The 21,826-nt window shown below is 37.2% G+C and overlaps 1 protein-coding gene across 3 annotated transcripts in view; it reads left to right on the top strand.

The window, feature by feature from the left end:
• EPS15 (epidermal growth factor receptor pathway substrate 15) overlaps window positions 1-21,826 on the top strand; it is a 152,582-nt gene that overhangs the window by 40,102 nt on the left and 90,654 nt on the right. For all 3 annotated transcript variants that reach the window (XM_047872025.1, XM_047872027.1, XM_047872026.1), the window contains exons 5-8: window positions 2,478-2,573; window positions 5,554-5,619; window positions 6,756-6,881; window positions 9,327-9,386. In XM_047872025.1, the coding sequence (XP_047727981.1) occupies window positions 2,478-2,573; window positions 5,554-5,619; window positions 6,756-6,881; window positions 9,327-9,386 (348 nt within the window). The remainder of the gene's footprint in view (window positions 1-2,477; window positions 2,574-5,553; window positions 5,620-6,755; window positions 6,882-9,326; window positions 9,387-21,826) is intronic.

Genomic DNA, 21,826 nt, shown 5'->3' on the forward strand with positions numbered 1-21,826 from the left:
TCAAAGGCCCTACTTCCTAATAACATTATCTTTGGAGGTTAGGATTTCAACATATTTAATTTCTTACTTGTAAAGTGTATACTTACTTGTGACTATTCTGGTCTAGGTCTTACTTCTGGCATGTAACCCGAAAGGTGGTTTACAGGCCTTAAGTAAACCCTAGACAAGAAATACATGAAATTGATTAATGGGTATTGGACACCATCAGTGTATTTTGAAATTTAGCTTGTTGTGAATGGATTTCAGAGTTCTACAGGATTGAATTCAAAGCTTGCTGCATGCTGAAACATTGGCTGAGCACTGTTACTCAAAGTTAATTACCTCTATGGGATAGTTGAAGCAGCATCAAACTCAGAAAAGAGATGAGGAATTTAGATGAGAGGGTCAGAATATCCAGTCTCTTCATTAAGATTCCAGAACTAGATTGTAGTCTCCAATGGAGCCCCTGGGCAGAAGGGCCAGTTGGTACATTGGAGACATAGGAAAACTAACTTCATATAGGGGCACCTGGGGTGATGTATACTCAGTAGGCAAATATTTGCTGAGTACCTGTTTTGAGCCAGGCTTTGGAAATACAGAGGTGAACATGACCTATCTGGTCCCTGTCTTCATGAGTTTACAGTATAATAAATTCTTCACTGATATTCCTGGACTTTGGAATTTGAGTATGAGTTGAATTTGTTATATCTAGTTGGCTGGATTTGTGGGTCTTCAGTTAAACTTTGATATTTGCATTAGAGAAATTGATTTAAAAAAAATTTCTTTTTTTTAACATTTAGTTTTTGAAAGACAGAGACAGAGTGTGAGTGGGGGAGGGGCAGAGAGAGAGGGAGACAGAATCCGAAGGAGGCTCCAGGCTCCAGGCTGTCAGCCCAGAGCCTGATGCAGGGCTTGAACTCACAAACCGTGAGATCACAACCTGAGCTGAAGTTGGTCGCTTAACCGAGCCACCCAGGCACCCCAAAATAGATTTTCGAATTAACATGAATAAAAGAACCAACATTTATTGAGTTTCTGTGTGCTCAAAATGACAGTAGGTGCTTTCTTCCTATAGTATGGCTTTTATTTTGTTCCTTATAAGACATTGCAAGATAGGTATTCGTCCCTTCTTTTACAGAAAAATTTTATTTAACTTGCCCATGGCCTCACAACTTGGAGTATCAGAGCTAGAGTTTAATGCAGGACTAGTTCACTTCAGAGCCCATCCATACTATGGGATGGACCTGATTACCTAAGAGTAATTGAATCTCTCATAGAATGAGAAGGAAAGAGAATTGATACTAGAGTACTTAGAATACCAGCATTTAAAAGTTGGAGGAGGCATTGACTCTAAGAGAAGAGGCTTGAAAGGTCAGGGGAAAACTAGGAGAGCTTTATGAAGCTGTGTTGATGGAGGGAAATTTCTGGGAGTTATTCTTACTGTCCAGACTGCCAAAAGGAGAAGCAGGATGAGGTGGGGGGTTTTGTGTTTTGTTTTGTTTTGAGGCTATTGTATTTGGTACCTAGGTTATTTGTGACATAGGCAGTAGTTTCTCTAGCTAATGGTGGGAGTTGAAGTCAGATTGCATAAAAGCTTATGGAGTGAATGCAAAAGGAAGGGGAGATCTTTTCAAGAAATTTGTGAGTAAAGGCAAGGTATTATATAAAGCAGACAACTTGCAAGTTTCTAAGAATAAGTTAGGAATTGGGTAAGAAATGTATAGGTGAGAATAGGAGGTTTGAGAGAAGTGGTGAAGGGTTGATTGTATCATCATCTGTACAAAGTTGCAAGTAATTATAACTGGAGTAAAGGCTTTTGTTATGTCTAGTCCCAGACCTGACTTTAACTCAGAACAGCTGAAAACCAGTTGCTTCAGCATCTCTGCATTTACTTATTAAATTTTGGACTGAGGCTTCAAATGCCAAAAATCCAAGGGCTGTTGGGAGATATTTATAAATATTTTGAAGTCAAGCAGTTAATATAATTGTTTTAGTTGCTGCATGGTAGTGCTGTATTCTCTGTAGCTTTCCTGGAATAGCAGTAGTTGAGTCACTTGAACAATTGGTCTAGTTTCACAATTTATCATCTTAAATCCAGAGGTGACTTTTGATAACATACAATTGTTTTTTTCTTCTAGGCTTTTTTTCAGACTGTTTTTTTTTCTGACTTAAATGATAAAAATTGTTTTTAACATCATTAAATATTCTTTGAAGCATGTTTATTAATTTTGTATAATTTCAGCTCTGTATATCACGGTTTACTTAAGTATTTTCCCATTTATATGAACACTTTTTGCTATTTATTGTGCCAGGAACATCTTTGTACAAAGATCTCTTCTTAATTTTAAAGCAAGTGGTTTCAGGCAAACGTGCTATTATATTTGTCATTACATAACACTCTTGGAGTAATTGTGAATTGTTCTATATTTTCAGATTGTAAGTGTGTAGATAGATGGATGGGTAAATAATGCATTTAACTTCATACTTTTCTTTCTCAGGAATTCTTTGTTGCTTTGCGTCTTGTGGCATGTGCCCAGAATGGATTGGAGGTTTCACTGAGTAGCTTGAACCTGGCTGTTCCTCCACCAAGATTTGTAAGAAATTATTTTAAATCTAAATTGTATTGGGGCGCCTGGGTGGCTCCGTCAGTTGAGCATCCGACTTCGGCTCAGGTCACCATCTCACGGTCCGTGAGTTCGAGCCCCGCATCGGGCTCTGGGCTGATGGCTCAGAGCCTGGAGCCTGCTTCCCATTCTGTGTCTCCCTCTCTCTCTGACCCTCCCCGTTCATGCTCTGTCTCTCTCTGTCTCAAAAATAAATAAACATTAAAAAAAAAAAAATTTAAATCTAAATTGTATTTAATTAAAAAAAGATGTCACATGACTTAAAAATTAAAATTGCTATATCAAAAAAAATTCCCCCAGCCCCTATCGCTCAGCTACTTGATTTTCTTTCTTAATGGCTTCGGCTGTTATTAGATTCTTGTGTTTCCTTCCAGAGTTATTATATGTATATATAAGAAAATATAAATACTCACTTCTTCATTTTACATTGATTGTAGCTCACAATTAATAAACATGATTCTATACCTTTTTAAATAATATATTTTAGGGATCTTTACATAAAAGCATCTTCATTGTTTTTTAGAGCTGTATAGTATTTCCTTGCTTCTATTTACCATAATTAACATGCAGTGTAACATTAGTTTCAGGTATACAATATAGTGATTCAACACTTCTGTACAATACCTGGTGCTCATCACAGCTCATTATTAGTCCCCATCACCTATTTAACCCATTCCCCACACACTTCCCCTCTACCATAATTTAACTTCCTATTGATAGGCTTTTAGCTTGTTTCTAATCTTTTATTATAAAAAAAATGCTTCAATGAATAGTAACCTTGGATATATGTAATTTTACATGTGCAGAAATATATATGTGCATATTCTTGGAAGTGTTTCAGAAGTTCTTGCGTTTGTGCAATTTTCACATATAATATAAACTTGCCTTCCATAGTGGTTGTACTTGTTCACACTCATACCATCAATTGGTTGAGAGGTGACAAATGGAATGTTAAGTGTTGTTTTATGGAGTGAGTTTGAGTAGTTTTCCTCATGCTTCTGAGCCATTTACATTACTTTTATGTGAAATATCTGTTTAAATCTTTTGCCCATTTTTCTTGGGTTCTTGGTCTTTTTTATTAATTGAATTCTGTAGGATATGTGTGTGTGTGTGTGTGTGTGTGTGTGTGTGTGTGTATACACATATGTTATTTATATATAAATATATAAAATACATATATATTTTTTTCTTTTCCAGTTTGTCATTTGTCTTTTGATATTGTGCTTATCTTTTTCCATAAAGAAGCCATTGTTTTTTATGTAAATGAGTTATTAGGCTTTAATTTTTTTTTTTTTTTTTTTTTTTAACGTTTACTTATTTTTGAGACAGAGAGAGACAAAGCATGAACGGGGGAGGGTCAGAGAGAGGGAGACACAGAATCTGAAACAGGCTCCAGGCTCTGAGCTGTCAGCACAGAGCCCGACGTGGGGCTCGAACTCACGGACCGCGAGATCATGACCTGAGCCGAAGTCGGCCGCTTAACCGACTGAGCCACCCAGGCGCCCCTAGGCTTTAATCTTTTTATGGTTTCTTTTTCACATTTATGTTAGTGTTGATATAAAGTATGAGTATGGATTCAAATTTATGTTTTTTTACGATGGCTTATAGACCTAATACAGTTTATTGAATAACCAATCTTTTCCTTACTGATTTGAAATGCCACCTCATGGGGCGCTTGGGTGGCTTAGTTGGTTAAGTGTCTGGCTCTTGATTTTAGCTCAGGTCATGATCTCACGGTTCAAGGGTTTGAGCCCCACATTGGGTTCTGCGCTGGTAGAGTGTGGCGCTTCCTTGGGATTCTTTCTCTCTCCCTCTCTCTCTGCCCCTCCCCCTACTCATGCTTTCTCTCTCTCAAAATAAAAAAACTTAAAAAAAGGAAATGCAACCTCAGTCATGTGCTAAATTCTCATATGTAGTTTGGTTTCTTTCTGGATTTTTTGGCTCTTACCCATTTATCTATTTATCCATGTACTTATCTCACATTTTAATTCTCATATTTTGTGATTTGTTTTACATCTGATAGGGCTAGTTCTCCCCACCCTACCCCCTTTTTCAGAAGTTTCATGGCTCTTACTTGTTTTTAAATTTAATATTTTAAAAAGTATTTGGTCTGAGTATTATGAATGTAACTTCAGTTTTGAGAATTTCTGCACTTACAAGTTTAGGCATGGAATCAGGGGGTTAATTTAAGGATTTGTTGTCTATGTTATTATAAAAATGTTTCAAATATATCCATCTGTCTCTACAAGCAGATAAATATAACAACTTGGGTGTGCTGTTCATAGGTTCATGTACTTGTAACTTAAGAAATCTTAAGTTGGGTTCTTGTCCCGGTCTGCTTTCCTTAAATAGTGTTGGGAAAAAGTCATCAGTTAACAGGGCCACAAATAGTTTTGTTACATTCAGATATCGGTATCTTGATTTCAGTTGTAATAGGATTTTTTCTAGAACACTTAAATGTTTTAGTTAATGTTCTAACATTTATGTAGCTAATTCAGATAACTCAGTTTTTGTTTCGTTTGTGCTTAGAAGAAAGTCTAATAGAGTCAATGTAAAATAGTGAAAATAGTGTTCTGTGTGCATTGAGTTCCAAATTTTGTACGAATGTCTTTAAATCCAAAGACCACTTTTTCTTCATTGTTTGTTTTTTAATAGTTTTTTTTAAAAAAATCTTTAAAATGTTTATTTATTTTTGAGAAAGAGAGAGAGAGAGAGACACAGAGCATGAGTGGGGAAGGGGCAGAGAGAGAGGGAGACACAGAATCTGAAGCAGGCTCCAGGCTCTGAGTTGTCAGCACAGAGCCTGATGTGGGGCTCGAACCCATGAACTGTGAGACTGTGACCTGAGCCGAAGTTGGGAGCTCAGTTGACTGAGCCATCCAGGCACCCCTCTTTGTTGTTTATTGATGTGAGGTTTTCAATCCTTCGTGTGCTGTATTTTTCTTTTTAGCATGATACCGGTAGTCCTTTGCTAGTCAGTGGAACCTCTGTAGCCGAGCTCCCATGGGCTGTAAAAGTAAGTAAACTTTGTAACTACCCTTTCCTTATCACTGCTTTGCTTCCTACCCACATAATCTTCTTCTACTTCCAAAATACAATGTAGTCTGCATTTGGCTTTCACTATTTACTGTAGGGGAAATACTAGTACTAGAAATCTTTTGAGGGACCTTACTGCTCTGTCAATCATTTTATGACAATTAGTATGGCTTAATCTCATTTCTGTTATAATGTAAACTAAAAATGGTGATGTCATAATCCTGCATTAACTAAAATATTTTAGGAATAGATTGTTTACCCCACTGATCTTATTTCCTGTTTGAAAATTCTGGTTAACTAGATGCTCTCTTTATGGCTCTAAAACAATTCTTTATGAAATCGTTTTCTGAAATGGGTATTTTTCATTATAGCTCTTTGGAGACACCACACTAGTTATAGCTATCTTATCAGATTTTTTAAATTACAATTTTTAAATAATATTAGAATATAGCACATCACATGGCCCTTAATAAATATGTACAGTTTTGTCAGAAAGCCATTTGGTTTGTATGTCTATGTATGCTTGTGTGTTATTAACTAATTTTAAAAAGTATAGGGATCTGGCTTTGACAGGACAAATCACAAACAATAGTTTTTTTTATGTATACAAATAACTTCCCTGGATTTTAGGGAATATCTTGTTAATTGATAAAAGGAAATAACTTTGGGAAAAAAGGGGGAAACTTGATGTTTATTCCTGTGGCGGTTTATTTTGTTTTTAAAATCTGAGTTTGAAATGTGATTAATGCCATTTTGAGAAAGTCATAGAATGTCACTAACTACCTTTTGTGTTCTCATAAAAGTTACTTCTTTGTTATGGGTTTAAATGAGAGGACTAGATGCTCTTCTCAAAGCTCTTCCTGTCACTAAAATCTTTTGATCAAGCCAACAGTAGAAAAGCAAATAGTGTTTCAGCTGCAAAAGGAATGGAAGGGATACTGGACTCTTGAGTAACTTTTAAATTGTTATTTATAATAATATATTTTGGTGAAAGTAAAAAGTGTTTTTAAAACAATTTTTAGGAATATGTTGTGTATTCTTTGAGGATTTGATTTTTTTAACTGCACTTAAATCCTTTTCACCAGTATTTAACTTGTGATCTTTTTTATATTATAGTCTGAAGATAAGGCCAAATATGATGCAATTTTTGATAGTTTAAGCCCAGTGAATGGATTTCTTTCTGGTGATAAGGTGAAACCAGTGTTGCTCAACTCTAAGTTACCTGTGGATATCCTTGGAAGAGTAAGATATTATTAAATTCTAAATGTATTTTTATGTATCTTTTGTATCTACCAAGAGCTCATTGTTAAAAATATATAGATCTTATTTTGAAGTTATGTTACTACAGAATTTTTTTGTATTCTCAAGTCATATATAAAATTATTGCCAGTTAATTTTGTACAATAATTTGGTTATTCTCTCTAAACTATGAGTGCTTGAAATCAGTTATATATGTAAGCCCTTTGAATAGGTCCTTTTTCCTTTGTACTTTATGCACTGACTTCCCAGTTCCTTGATTTAATTTCTGGAGACCATCAGTATTTTATATCTGTCACCTACTTCATGGCTGTATCATGGGACTTTGTCATAAGGAATAGTTTCATCTCTGATCATTAATTCTACTGTCTCAATAGAACTTTGCATCTTTCTAGATATTTTTCATAAATACTTGCAAGACTAATTCTTTGATTTCACAAGACCTTTAAATCTCAGAGTCCTTTACTGTCTCCATTTTTCGAATTTACTTTTTTCCTTATCCAACTTGATCCATAGTGTCATGTTGGTATCTTAAGCTCCCTTTGCCATGTTTTCTAAACTTTCTCCTGACCTGGTAAAAATCCAGCTTTGTGTTAAGCTCTCTGTGGTTGCAAATGGACTACTGAAAATCTAATAAGGTTGGTGTCATCATAATTTCATGATCACCAACTTCATCTGGGCCTTCCCTACTCTTGTGTTTCCATGGTGATTTCTGTCTATGCCTCTTTGTATTTCAGACCTCATCTATTCTCATTAAACCTCTAGCCATTTCTTTAGTCCCTTGCTCAGTCAGGATACATAGGGTCAGATCCTGGTTGCACCATTTATTAGGTGTGTGACCTTGGGCAAATCATAAGAAAACTGTGTACCAGTTTTTTAATTTTTAAAATGAGCATGATTCCCAGTTTATAGGGTTGTAAGGATTAAATGTGAGAATGTATCTATTAAGCCCAGTGCTTGGTACATATTCTGTGAGGCTGATGGTGATAATGACTTACCACCACACCACCAGTAGGAGTATTAGTGGATCAGTGTTGTGTATTGTATAGGTTAGGTGCTCAGTAAATATTAGTTTAAAAGCCATTTTCTACTATTGTTTCTCACTAATCATTTCTCCACTGTGTGGTTGGTGTGAGATTTCTAAACTCTAAATATAATCCTGTTATTTTTTGACTTAAAACTAACCCTCTCAGTAGCTTCCCATTGCATTTAGAATAAAGTCCAGATTCCTTTCAAGCACTTAATGACCAGACACTTGCTCATCTCCACTCCTGTCTCTTACCAGTATACTCTCTCTTCTTGCCCTGAGTACAATTTTGTTGAATGAAAACATCTTTTCAAGGATTTAACAAAGTTTTATACCTGGTCTAAAGGTATGGAACCTACTCTAGATTTAAACCAAATCTACTAGGGCCTTTTGGATTTTATTTTTCTTTTGTAAGCCCTGGACATTAGCTGGTTAATAATTAATAATATTCACTGGGTATTTATTTTAGTTGATCAGAGGTTCTGTAGTGTATGGAAAACAATAATGGTCTTAGTTGGGAATCTTTATGTTGAAAACTGATTCTGTAACTTAATAATAGTTGTGTGATCCTAGCTAAGTCATATCACTTCATGTCTAAAAAAGGGTTGATAGAGTTGAAAGAGTTGTTGCATGAATTAACTGAGATGATGTTTGTGAAAAAGCACTGTAGCTGTTTAAAGTGCTTTTGTCCATAATTGTTTTCTAGAGAAGAACAAACTGTTTTCTTTCTTTTTTTTTTTTTGTTAGTTTATTTATTTTGAGAGAGACACAGTGTGAGTGGGGGAGGGGCAGAGAGAGGGAGAGAGAAGATCCCAAGCAGCCTCTGCGCTACCAGCGTAGAGCCCAACACAGGGCTTAAACTCACGAAACTGTGAGATCATGACCTGAACCGAAACCAAGAGTCGGACACTTAACCAACTGAGCCATCCAGGCACCCCCAACATATTTTCTTTAAAGTTTTTTAAGGAATTTTTATTTAAAAAATACTTGTATTAAGAATTATTACTTTGGGCACTTGGGTGGCTCAGTCAGTTAAACATCTGACTCTTGATGTTGGCTCAGGTCATGTCCTCATGGTTCCTGGCAGGGAGCCCTGCATTGGGTTCTGCATTGACAGTGTGCAGCCTGCTTGGGATTCTGTCTCTCCCGCTCTCTCTGCCCCTTCCCCGTGCACATGTGCTCTCTCTCTCTCTCAAAACAAATGAACATTAAAAAAATTATTCTTGTTACAATCAATTTGTTAATATAGCATACAATAGTGATATAATAAAATGATCAACATAAGTGAAATCTCCAAAATATAGATATTTTAATGTTTAGATAAAACTTTTCCCTGTAATTATGTGTTTGGTGTTCACAGGTAGCACATGAAAGAGCATTAATCTTTGTCAATTCTTTTTAAGGTTTGGGAGTTGAGTGACATTGACCATGATGGAATGCTTGACAGAGATGAGTTTGCAGTTGTAAGTAACCTAATGTTCTTAAAATCTTAATGGTTTTCTCAAGTGAAAATTTCCCTGTTATTTCCCTGAAATTGTTAGTATGAGTATTTTTACTTACAGTTTATAGGTAGTTAATAAATATTTTGAAACAGATGGATAATAGAAAATGTATGTTCTTATCATCTTCATTTTATTTGACTTTAAGGTACATAGGATTATCTGCCTTGAATAATGTACTGTAAAGATGCTGAGTGGTATTAATCTTTTGTATCCCATCTTAACGAAGTATCTTGGTACCTCTCTGCTATGGAATAATTTTACTTCAAATATACCCCCAGATTTTCACATTTATTTTATTAAAGGAAAACATGGGGGCGCCTGGGTGGCGCAGTCGGTTAAGCGTCCGACTTCAGCCAGGTCACGATCTCACGGTCCGTGAGTTCGAGCCCCGCGTCCGGCTCTGGGCTGATGGCTCGGAGCCTGGAGCCTGTTTCCGATTCTGTGTCTCCCTCTCTCTCTGCCCCTCCCCCGTTCATGCTCTGTCTCTCTCTGTCCCAAAAATAAATAAACGTTGAAAAAAAAAAAAAATAAAGGAAAACATGGATAACACTGTAGTTTCACTTCATTTATAAAGGCAAAGAAAGTTTTGACATCTTATCTGAAGACATGTTATCCTTGGAAATTGGAAGTTGAATCCAAATAAAGTTGTATTCACTTCTTCCTTAAAGGTTAGATCGAACTCTGCTGTGAGCTCATGAATGGTAAATCTCTAACCCCCCCTTTAGTCTATTATTTGGAAATTAGTCTGTTCAGATTTTCTCTCCTTATTTTACTAAGAAATTGTCTATTTCTTGACTTTTCAAACTCATTGTGAAGTTATTCTTTTAATCTCTTCTGGGGTTTGTGCTACTTTGTCATTCCAAATCTTATATATTTTTGCTCCCTCCATCTTTTGTTTAATTGAATTTTATTTAATCAATCTTTTAAACAGAACCATCTTTTAGATTATTTTATCATTTCTATTATGTTTTGACTTTGCCATTCTTTTTAGCTTTTATCTTAATTCCTTCTTCCTAGTAGTTTCTTTTATCATCTTTACTATTAAAAATTTTAAATCATGTATTTTCTCTTGAGTACAGGTTTAACTGGCTTCCATAGATACTGATACAAAGTATTCTCCTTGGGGCGCCTGGGTGGCTCAGTCAGTTGAGCGTCCGACTTCAGCTCAGGTCATGATCTCACACTCTGTGAGTTCGAGCCCCGCGTCGGGCTCTGTGCTGATGGCTCGGAGCCTGGAGCCCACTTCAGATTAGTGTCTCTCCCTCTCTCTGCCCCTCCCCTGCTCATGCTCTGTCTCTCTCTGTCTCAAAAATAAATAAAAACATTTAAAAAAAATTAAAAAAAAAAAGTATTCTCCTTTTTACTACTTTTTAGATAACTTTTAGGGTTTTTTTTATTATGTTTTTTGGTTTTTAGTTCCCTTTGTATATACTTTTAGCTTGATTTGATTATGCCTAAAGAATGTGCTCTTTAAAATCTCTACTTAAAAAAATTTCTTAAGTTTTTCTTTGTTGCCAAGTTCATGACCCATTTTTACATATGTTCCCTGGATATGTCAACATTTCTGCTCAGAAGATGTTAGACCTCCATAAATTCATTATATCAATTTTATTGATTATGTTTCACTTTCTCTTTAGCATTACTTTTTTTTGTGCTTTAATAAATTTTATTCTATTTATATCTCAAGAACCTATTAAAATAGGCAGAATAATTATTTTTACATTTGAAAAAATATACAGAAATGGAAACTTAAAGTGACTTGAGTTGATGGTAATAGGTTCCTAGTCCTTTTTATTTTAATTTGGGTGATAATTGGGAAGTGGCAGGGAATACTCCCTTGCAATGATGACAGAAGTTATCCCAGCTATATGTTAAGGGTTGAATCAGTGTTTGTGTTATATTTTGGGGAAACAAGGTGGTATATTGAAGAGATTTGGCTGATGATGTATTTTGAAAGACTGTTAAACTATATATTAACTTTTCATAGTTTTTGAGTTAAGAATGTCAACACAAAATCTTTGCATTAGTAAGATGTGTAGAGGGATTTTTTCTCTTACAAAGACAAATATTAAAAATTTTAAAGAAGCATTTGTATAAGCATAGTTAAGATAGATGGAGAATAGTATTATTCTCATTTGATTAAATGGTAGTATGTGCTAAGGTAAGTGATTAAACACAGTTTATCTTAAATTCCTTGAAGGCTTTTACTAGGCAACCTACTCTTTTCTTAAAGTAAACTTTTATTGAAAGAATAATTTAAGGGACACCTGGGTAGCTTAGTCATTTAATCATCTGACTTTGGCTCAGGGCATGATCTCATGGTTTGTGAGTTTGACTGCATTGGACTCTACACTGACAGTGCAGAGCCTGCTTGGGATTCTCTCTCTCTCCCTCTCTCTGCCCCTCCCCTACTCATGCACGCACTCACAAAATAAAAAAAAAAAAAGACTAATTTAAGAATGAATGATGCATTTATAGGAAGTTACTACTTAAAAAAAATAATAAATACCTATCTGCCTTCTCCTAGATTCACTAATTTTAACCATTTTGCACCTTTGATTTCTTTCTATGTGCATTCCTGAGAAATTCTTTCCAACTTTATCATGCTTAGTGCCTTTAACTTTGAATTCCAGCTCATGTGATATTTATACAGCCTCTGTTCTCTTTTTGTCTGGATTACCTGATATTTCTTATATTTAAAATGTATCTCTTGAAAACAGCACGGTGCTTTGTTTCAATTTTTTACCTAATTTGACAGTTTTTGTCTTTTAAGATAATGATGCAGATACTGATTTTATTCCCCCATCTTATTTATTTTACATAATTATTTTCTCTTTTTTTTCTGTTCTTATTGTTGGTTATCAAGTAGTGATTCATTCAGTTTCCCTTCTTATTAAATTGGAAATTCTGTTATAATGCCTGTGGCATTAATGGTTAATAACACCTATCCCTGTACTTATAATACTTATTTCTCTAGTTGTTGAAAATAAAGTAACCTTCACTCTAGTAAAACAAATTGTTTAGATTATATTTTCTCTTCTTTCTTCTTCACCTCCTAACCCAAGAAGATTTTAAAACATTTTTAAAAATTCTAGATTTTACTCAGTTATTTAGGTCTTTTGGTTCTAAGATTTTCCTTGTAATTTTGTCAATATTAATAGTCTCACTGCATTCTTTTGGTAGACTTTGCCTGATAAATCTTTTTCCACCTTTTTACTTTATGAATGGGGCAACATAGTCCATACATTTTTAATTTTTTTTTTTTTACTTCTCAGAATCTGTAACTTTTTTTAAAAAAAATTGAAATAATATGAGTAACATACAGGGTTGTATTAGTTTCAGGTGTACAATATACTGATTCAACAATTCTGTACATTACTCAGTGCTCACCACAATGAGTATAGTTACCATCTGTTACCAAACAACATTATTACAATCTTATTGACTATATTCCCTATGCTGTGCTTTTCATCTCCGTGACTTATTTTACAACTGGAAGTTTGTACTACTTAATCTCCTTTATCTATTTATAATGGGATTCTATTTCATTCTCCACCCCCACCACCCTTCTGGCAACCACCAGTTTTCTGTATTTAAGAATCTGTTTTCTTGTTTGTTTGTCTTTGTTTGTTTGTTCATTTGTTTCTTAGATTCCAGAAATGAGTGAGATCATATGGTATGACTTATTTCACTTAGCATTATATTCTCCAGGTCCATTCATATTGTTGCAAATGGCAATATATCACTGTTTTTTATGGCTGAGTAATCAATATTCCAGTGTGTGTGTGTGTGTGTGTGTGTGTGTGTGTGTGTGTACACCACATCTCTTTATTCATCTATCGATGGACACTTGCGTTCCTTTCATATCTTTGCCATTGTAGATAATACTGCAATAAACTTGGGGGGGTGCATACATCTTTTTGAATTAGAGATTTTGTTTCCTCTGAGTAAATACCCAGTAGTGAAATTACTGGATCAAATGGTATTTCTATTTTTAATTTTTTGAGGAACCTCCATACTGTTTTCCACAGTGGTTGTACTAATTTATATTCCCACCAGTAGTGAAAAGGATTCCTTTTTCTCCACATCCTCACCAACACTTGTTATTTCTTGTCTTCCTGGTTTTGACTGGTTTGACAGGTGTAAGGTGATATGTCATTGTGGTTTTGATGTGCATTTCCCTGATGTCTCCTATAGTATGTGATAGTTTCTCTGTCTTGCCTTGTTTTTCTATGACTTTGGCTATAAGGGTGTCTGGGTGGCTCACTTGGTTAAGTGTCCTTCTCTTGATTTCAGCTCAGGTCATGATCTTATGGTTCATGGGATCCAGCCCCACACTGGGCTTTGTGCTGGCAGTGTGGAGCCTGCTTGGGATTTTCCTCCCTGCCCCCAACTCTGTTTACCCCTGCTCTGCCATGCTCTTTCTCAGTCTCTCTGAAAATAAGTAAGCATTAAAAAAAAAAAAAAAAAAAAAAAAAAAGAGCTCTAGCTAGATACCCTGTAGAATGTCTACCATTCTAGGTTATGGGTTTTTGGAAAGAATACCACAGATGTGAAATGCCTTTCTCATAACATTTATCAGGGGGTACTTGGTGTCCACATGCCATTACAGGTGATGTTAACCTTCATCACTTGGTAAAGTTGGTGTTTCCCAGGTTTCTTCACTATAAAGTTACTCTTTTCCCCTTTTCCTACTCTATTTTGGAGAGGCAGACTCATGCTTTTTATTTTGTATTCTGACTTGGTATCTTCATGTTGATTTTTAAAAAATTATTATTATTATTATTTTTAATATGAAATTTATTGTCAAATTGGTTTCCATACAACACCCAGTGCTCATCCCAAAAGGTGCCCTCCTCAATACCCATCACCCGTCAACCCTCAGTTTGTTCTCAGTTTTGTTTTTTTTTTTTAACATTTTATTTATTTTTGAGACAGGGAGAGACAGAGCATGAACAGGGGAGGGTCAGAGAGAGGGAGACACAGAATCTGAAACAGGCTCCAGGCTCTGAGCTGTCAGCATAGAGCCTGACGCGGGGCTCGAACTCACGGACCGTGAGATCATGACCTGAGCCGAAGTCGGCCACTTAACCAACTGAGCCACCCAGGCGCCCCTGTTCTCAGTTTTTAAGAGTCTCTTCTGCTTTGGCTCTCTCTTTCTTTAACCTCTTTTTTTTTCCTTTCCTCTTCCCCTCCCCTATGGTCTTCTGTTAAGTTTCTCAGGATCCACATAAGAGTGAAAACATATGGTATCTGTCTTTCTCTGTATGACTTATTTCACTTAACATAACACTCTCCAGTTCCATCCACGTTGCTACAAAAGGCCATGTTTCGTTCTTTCTCATTGCCACGTAGTATTCCATTGTGTATATAAACCACAATTTCTTTATCCATTCGTCTGTTGATGGACATTTAGGCTCTTTCCATAATTTGGCTATTGTTGAGAGTGCTGCTATAAATATTGGGGTACAAGTGCCCCTATGCATCAGCACTCCTGTATCCCTTGGGTAAATTCCAAGCAGTGCAATTGCTGGGTCATAGGGTAAGTCTATTTTTAATTTTTTAAGGAACCTCCACACTGTTTTCCAGAGTGGCTACACCACCTTGCATTCCCACCAACAGTACAAGAGGGTTCCCGTTTCTCCACATCCTCTCCAGCATCTATAGTCTCCTCATTTGTTCATTTTAGCCACTCTGACTGGCGTGAGGTGATATCTGAGTGTGGTTTTGATTTGTATTTCCCTGATGAGGAGCGACGTTGAGCATCTTTTCATGTGCCTGTTGGCCATCTGGATGTCTTCTTTAGAGAAGTGTCTATTCATGTTTTCTGCCCATTTCTTCACTGGATTATTTGTTTTTCGGGTGTGGAGTTTGGTGAGCTCTTTATAGATTTTGGATACTAGCCCTTTGTCCAATATGTCATTTGCAAATATCTTTTCCCATTCCGTTGGTTGCCTCTTAGTTTTGTTGGTTGTTTCCTTTGCTGTGCAGAAGCTTTTTATCTTCATGAGGTCCCAATAGTTCATTTTTGCTTTTAATTCCCTTGCCTTTGGGGATGTGTCAAGTAAGAAATTGCTGTGGCTGAGGTCAGAGAGTTCTTTTCCTGCTTTCTCCTCTGGGGTTTTGATGGTTTCCTGTCTCACATTCAGGTCCTTTATCCATTTTGAGTTTGTTTTTGTGAATGGTGTGAGAAAGTGGTCTAGTTTCATCCTTCTGCATGTTGCTGTCCAGTTCTCCCAGCACCATTTGTTACAGAGACGGTCTTTTTTCCATTGGATACTCTTTCCTGCTTTGTCAAAGATGAGTTGGTCATACGTTTGTGAGTCTAGTTCTGGGGTTTCTCTTCTATTCCATTGGTCTATGTGTCTGTTTTTGTGCCAATACCATGCTGTCTTGATGATTACAGCTTTGTAGTAGAGGCTAAAGTCTGGGATTGTGATGCCTCCTGCTTTGGTCTTCTTTTTCAAAATTTCTTTGGCTATTCAGGGCCTTTTGTGGTTCCATACAAATTTTAGGATTGCTTGTTCTAGCTTCGAGAAGAATGCTGGTACAATTTTGATTGGGATTGCATTGAATATGTAGATAGCTTTGGGTAGTATTGACATTTGACAATATTTATTCTTCCAATCCATGAGCACGGAATTTTTTTCCATTTCTTTATATCTTCTTCAATTTCCTTCATAAGCTTTCTATAGTTTTCAGCATACAGATCTTTTACATCTTTGGTCAGGTTTATTCCTAGGTATTTTATGCTTCTTGGTGAAATTGTGAATGGGATCAGTTTCTTTATTTGTCTTTCTGTTGCTTCATTATTAGTGTATAAGGATGCAACTGATTTCTGTACATTGATTTTGTATCCTGCGACTTTGCTGAATTCATGTATCAGTTCTAGCCGACTTTTCATGGAGTCTATCGGATTTTCCATGTATAATATCATGTCATCTGCAAAAGTGAAAGCTTGACTTCATCTTTGCCAATTTTGATGCCTTTGATTTCCTTTTGTTGTCTGATTGCTGATGCTAGAACTTCCAACACAACACTATGTTAAACAACAGCAGTGAGAGTGGACATCCCTGTCGTGTTCCTGACCTCAGGGGGAAAGCTCGCAGTTTTTCCCTATCGAGGATAATGTTAGCTGTGGGCTTTTCATAAATGGCTTCTATGATGTTTAAGTATGTTCCTCCTATCCCGACTTTCTCGAGGGTTTTTATTAAGAAAGGATGCTGAATTTCGTCAGATGCTTTTTCTGCATCGATTGACAGGATCATATGGTTCTTTTCTTTTCCTTTATTAATGTAATGTATCACAGTGGTTGATTTGCAAATGTTGAACCAGCCCTGCAGCCCAGGAATGAATCCCACTTGATCATGGTGAATAATTCTTTTTATATACTGTTGAATTCGATTTGCTAGTATCTTATTGAGAATTTTTGCATCCATATTCATCAGGGATATTGGCCTGTAGTTCTCTTTTTTTTTTACTGGGTCTCTGTCTGGTTTAGGAATCACAGTAATGCTGGCTTCATAGAATGAGTCTGGAAGTTTTCCTTCCCTTTCTATTTTTTGGAATAGCTTGAGAAGGATAGGTATTATCTCTGCTTTAGATGTCTAGTAGAATTCCTCAGGGAAGCCATCTGGTCCTGGACTCTTATTTGTTGGGAGATTTTTGATAACTGATTCAATTTCTTCGCTGGTTATGGGTCTGTTCAAGTTTTCTATTTCTTCCTGTTGAGTTTTGGAAGTGTGTGGGTGTTTAGGAATGTGTCCATTTCTTCCAGGTTGTCCAGTCTGTTGGCGTTAATTTTTCATAGTATTCCCTGATAATTGCTTGTGTTTCTGAGGGATTGGTTGTAATAATTCCATTTTCATTCATGATTTTATCTATTTGGGTCATCTCCCTTTTCTTTTTGAGAAGCCTGGCTAGAGGTTTGTCAATTTTGTTTATTTTTTCAAAAAACCAACTCTTGGTTTCGTTGATCTGCTCTACAGTTTTTTTAGATTCTATATTGTTTATTTCTGCTCTGATCTTTATTATTTCTCTTCTTCTGCTGGGTTTAGGCTGCCTTTGCTGTTCTGCTTCTAGTTCCTTTAGGTGTGCTATTAGATTTTGTATTTGGGATTTTTCTTGTTTCTTGAGATAGGCCTGGATTGCAATGTATTTTCCTCTCAGGACTGCCTTCGCTGCGTCCCAAAGCGTTTGGATTGTTGTATTTTCATTTTCGTTTGTTGCCATATATTTTTAAATTTCTTCTCTAATTGCCTGGTTGACCCACTCATTCATTAATAGGGTGTTCTTTAACCTCCATGCTTTTGGAGGTTTTCCAGACTTTTTTCTGGGGTTGATTTCAAGCTTCATAGCATTGTGGTCTGAAAGTATGCATGGTATAATTTCAATTCTGGTAAACTTATGAAGGGCTGTTTTGTGACCCAGTGTGTGATCTATCTTGGAGAATGTTCCATGTGCACTCGAGAAGAAAGTATATTCTGTTGCTTTGGGATGCAGAGTTCTAAATATATCTGTCAAGTCCATCTGATCCAATGTATCATTCAGGGCCCTGTTTCTCTATGGATCCTGTGCCTACATGATCTATCCATTGCGGTAAGTGGAGTATTAAAGTCCCCTGCAATTACCACATTCTTATCAATAAGGTTGCTTATGTTTGTGATTAATTGTTTTATATATTTGGGGGCTCCCATATTCGGTGCATAGACATTTATAATTGTTAGCTCTTCCTGATGGATAGACCCTGTAATTATTATATAATGCCCTTCTTCATCTCTTGTTACAGCCTTTAATTTGAAGTCTAGTTTGTCTGATATAAGTATGGCTACTCCAGCTCTCTTTTGACTTCCAGTAGCATGATAGAAAGTTCTCCATCCCCTCACTTTCAACTGAAGGTGTCCTCAGGTCTAAAATGAGTCTCTTATAGGCAGAAAATAGATGGGTCTTGTTTTTTTATCCATTCTGATACCCTGTGTCTTTTGGTTGGAGCATTTAGTCCATTTACATGCAGTGTTATCATAGAAAGATAGGGGTTTACAGTCATTGTGATGTCTGTAGGTTTCATGCTTGTAGTGATGTCTCTGGTACTTTGTCTCACAGGGTCCCCCTTAGGATCTCTTGTAGGGCTGGTTTAGTGGTGACGAATTCCTTCAGTTTTTGTTTGTTTGGGAAAACCTTTATCTCTCCTTCTATTCTAAATGACAGATTTGGTGGATAAAGGATTCTCGGCTGCATATTTTTTCTGTTCACATTGAAGATTTCCTGCCATTCCTTTCTGGCCTGCCAAGTTTCAGTAGATAGATCCATCACTAGTCTTATCGGTCTCCCTTTATATGTTAGAGCATGTTTATCCCTAGCTGCTTTCAGAATTTTCTCTTTATCCTCGTATTTTGCCAGTTTCACTATGATATGTCATGCAGAAGATCAATTCAAGTTACGTTTGAAGGGAGTTCTCTGTGCCTCTTGGATTTCAATGCCTTTTTCCTTCCCCAGATCAGGGCAGTTCTCAGCTATGATTTCTTCAAGTACACCTTCAGCACCTTTCCCTCCTCTTCCTCCTCTGGAATCCGAATTATGTGTATATTATTACGTTTAATTGTGTCACTTAGTTCTCTAATTCTCCCCTCATACTCCTGGATTTTTTTATCTGTCTTTTTCTCAGCTTCCTCTTTTTCCATAATTTTATCTTCTAATTCACCTATTCTCTCCTCTGCCTCTTCAATCGAGCTGTGGTTGCCTCCATTTTATTTTGCAGCTCATTTATAGCATTTTTTAGCTCCTCTGACACCTCCTTGATCTCTGTAGTAATAGATTCTCTGCTGTCCTCTGTACTTTTTTCAAGCGCAGTGATTAATTTTATGACTATTATTTTAAATTCATTTTCTATTACATTGCTTAAATTGTTTTTGATCAGTTCATTAGCTGTCGCTACTTCCTGGAGTTTCTTTTTTTTTTTTTCTTTTTTTTTTTTAACTTTTATTTATTTTTGAGACAGAGAGAGACAGAGCATGAACGGGGGAGGGTCAGAGAGAGGGAGACACAGAATCTGAAACAGGCTCCAGGCTCTGAGCTGTCAGCACAGAGCCCAACGCAGGGCTCGAACTCACTGACCACGAGATCATGACCTGAGCTGAAGTCGGCTGCTTAACCGACTGAGCCACCCAGGTGCCCCACCTGGAGTTTCTTTTGAGGAGAATTCTTCCGTTTTGTCATTTTGGATAGTCCCTGGAGTGGCGCGGAACTGTAGGGCTCTTCTTCTGTGCCGTCTGGAGTAACTTGTGTTGGTGCACAGGGCCGCAGTCAGACCTGATGTTTGCCCCCAGCCCACTGCTGGGGCCACAGTCAGACTATGTGTACCTTATCTTTCCCTCTCCCAGGAGCAGGACTCACTGTGCAGTGGTGTGGCCCCTGTCTGGGCTACTTGCACACTGCCAGGCTTGTGGTGCTGCTTCAGTGGGATCTGGCGTAGTAGCTGGGGTGGATCCGCAAGGTGCACAGGGGCAGGAGGGGCAGACTCAGATTGCTTTGCCTTCAGTGGTCTGCTTCGGGAGGGGCCCTGTGGCATTGGGAGGGAGGCAGACCCATTGGAGTGATGGATCCACAGAAGCACAGCATTGGGTGTTTATGCAGTGCAAGCAAGTTCGTGAAGGGAACTGGTTCCCTTTGGGATTTCATCTGGGGGATGGGCGAGGGAGATGGTGCTGGCCAGCGCCTTTGTTTTCCGCCAAGCTGAGCTCTGTCCTTCAGGGCTCAACAACTTTCCCTCCCGTTGTTCTCTAGCCCTCCCGCTCTCGGAGCAGAGCTGTTGACTTATAACATTCCAGATGTTAAGTCCCACTGGCTGTCAGAACACACTCCATCCAGCCCTTCCGCTTTGCATGCCACACTCGGGCGCTCTGCCTTGCCGGGTGGGCTAGCTGCCCCTCTCCCTCTCTGGCTCTCTCCTGCCAGTCTGTGTGGCATGAACCGCCTCTCTGCCCTTCCTACCCTCTTCCATGGGCCTCTTGTCTACGCTTGGGTCTGGAGAGTCCATTCTGCTAGTCTTCTGGTGGTTTTCTGGGTTATTTAGGCATATGTGGGTGGAATCTAAATGTTCAGCAGGACACTGTGAGCTCAGCGTCCTCCTATGCCGCCATCTTCCTTCCGGATCCTTCATATTGATTTTTACATTCTTACAAGGCTTTACATTTTTCTGTCAAGTAAGTGGTCTAAATTTTTGTCAGTAGCATTTGTTGGGTCCTCATTACCTGAAGAGTTTTTGGCACTTTTGGGTTTATTATTTTTTTTTTCTTGCTTGTCTTAACACATTCACATTGGACTGAAATTAACTTGTTACATGTTTGCTGCTTGTATTGGGTGGTAAATGTGAAAAATCTTCTTATTTTTGTATTTCTAGTGCATAGCACAGTGCCTGGTGGCTAGAAATTCTCAGTAAATATTTTGTTGAATTACAGTGATGAAGAAAACTTGTATTATTTGTAACACATAATAAATGGCTGTTATTTTCATCCCAGAATGCTATTTTAAGAAATTAAAACTTAGCAGTTCAAGTGATTGAGGAGACAAATGATCAAATAAAACTCTTAAGATACTCCTAAAATACTGGTTTTCAATGTATGGTCTCCCATCAGCAATATCAACATTACCAGAGAACTTATTAGAATTGTAGATTCTCAGGGCTTACCCCAGACCAACTGAGTCATAATCTCTGGGGTAGGGTCGAAGAAACCCTCCCAGGAATCCTGATGGCCACTAAAATTTGAGAAATATTCCCTAAAGGCACAGAGGGGAAAAAAAAGGCAAAGAAAGTGAGCAGCTACTGGTAATTGACTGCAACAGTAAAACTAAATCTCCTCTTTCCCTGTTATCACTGAGAAAGCTTAGGCTTGTTTTTGCCAGGTCCTTCCTTCATTCCTTCCTTCCTTTCTTTTTGTGAATATGGTGCATCATTTGATTTAGTTGCTGTATTTGTTTCAATGGTAGTCTTTGATTAGGATAAAGTACAATATAATAAAAAAAAATTGCAACCCAGCAGTATACTGTTCACTTTTTCTGTTTTATTTGGTAGACAAATTTTTGGCTTCAGTTTTGTGAGGGAAACTATTTTCAAGGCAACATCAAATTAATGATACTTTTTTTTAACTTTCAAAAAATGTGTTGTCTATTGGCAGCGGATAGCTGACATAGCTTTTTTGCTTCTAGTGTCTACTTTTTCCAGGAAATGACTCCCATCTGCAGCAAGAGGAATGCTGACCTTTAATGTGCATGTTAGTCACTTCTTTTAGCTCAGTGCCAATTTAATAATATTACACATTTCGTGAATTTGGTTGAAAGTATGTGCTAGCCAGATTGTTTTCACTCTGGAGTTTCAAGCTTTTGAAGAACTAAAGTTTGTGTTT

The sequence above is a fragment of the Prionailurus viverrinus genome, chromosome C1 (assembly GCF_022837055.1).
Source record: "Prionailurus viverrinus isolate Anna chromosome C1, UM_Priviv_1.0, whole genome shotgun sequence".
Classification (NCBI taxonomy): Eukaryota; Metazoa; Chordata; class Mammalia; order Carnivora; family Felidae; genus Prionailurus; species Prionailurus viverrinus.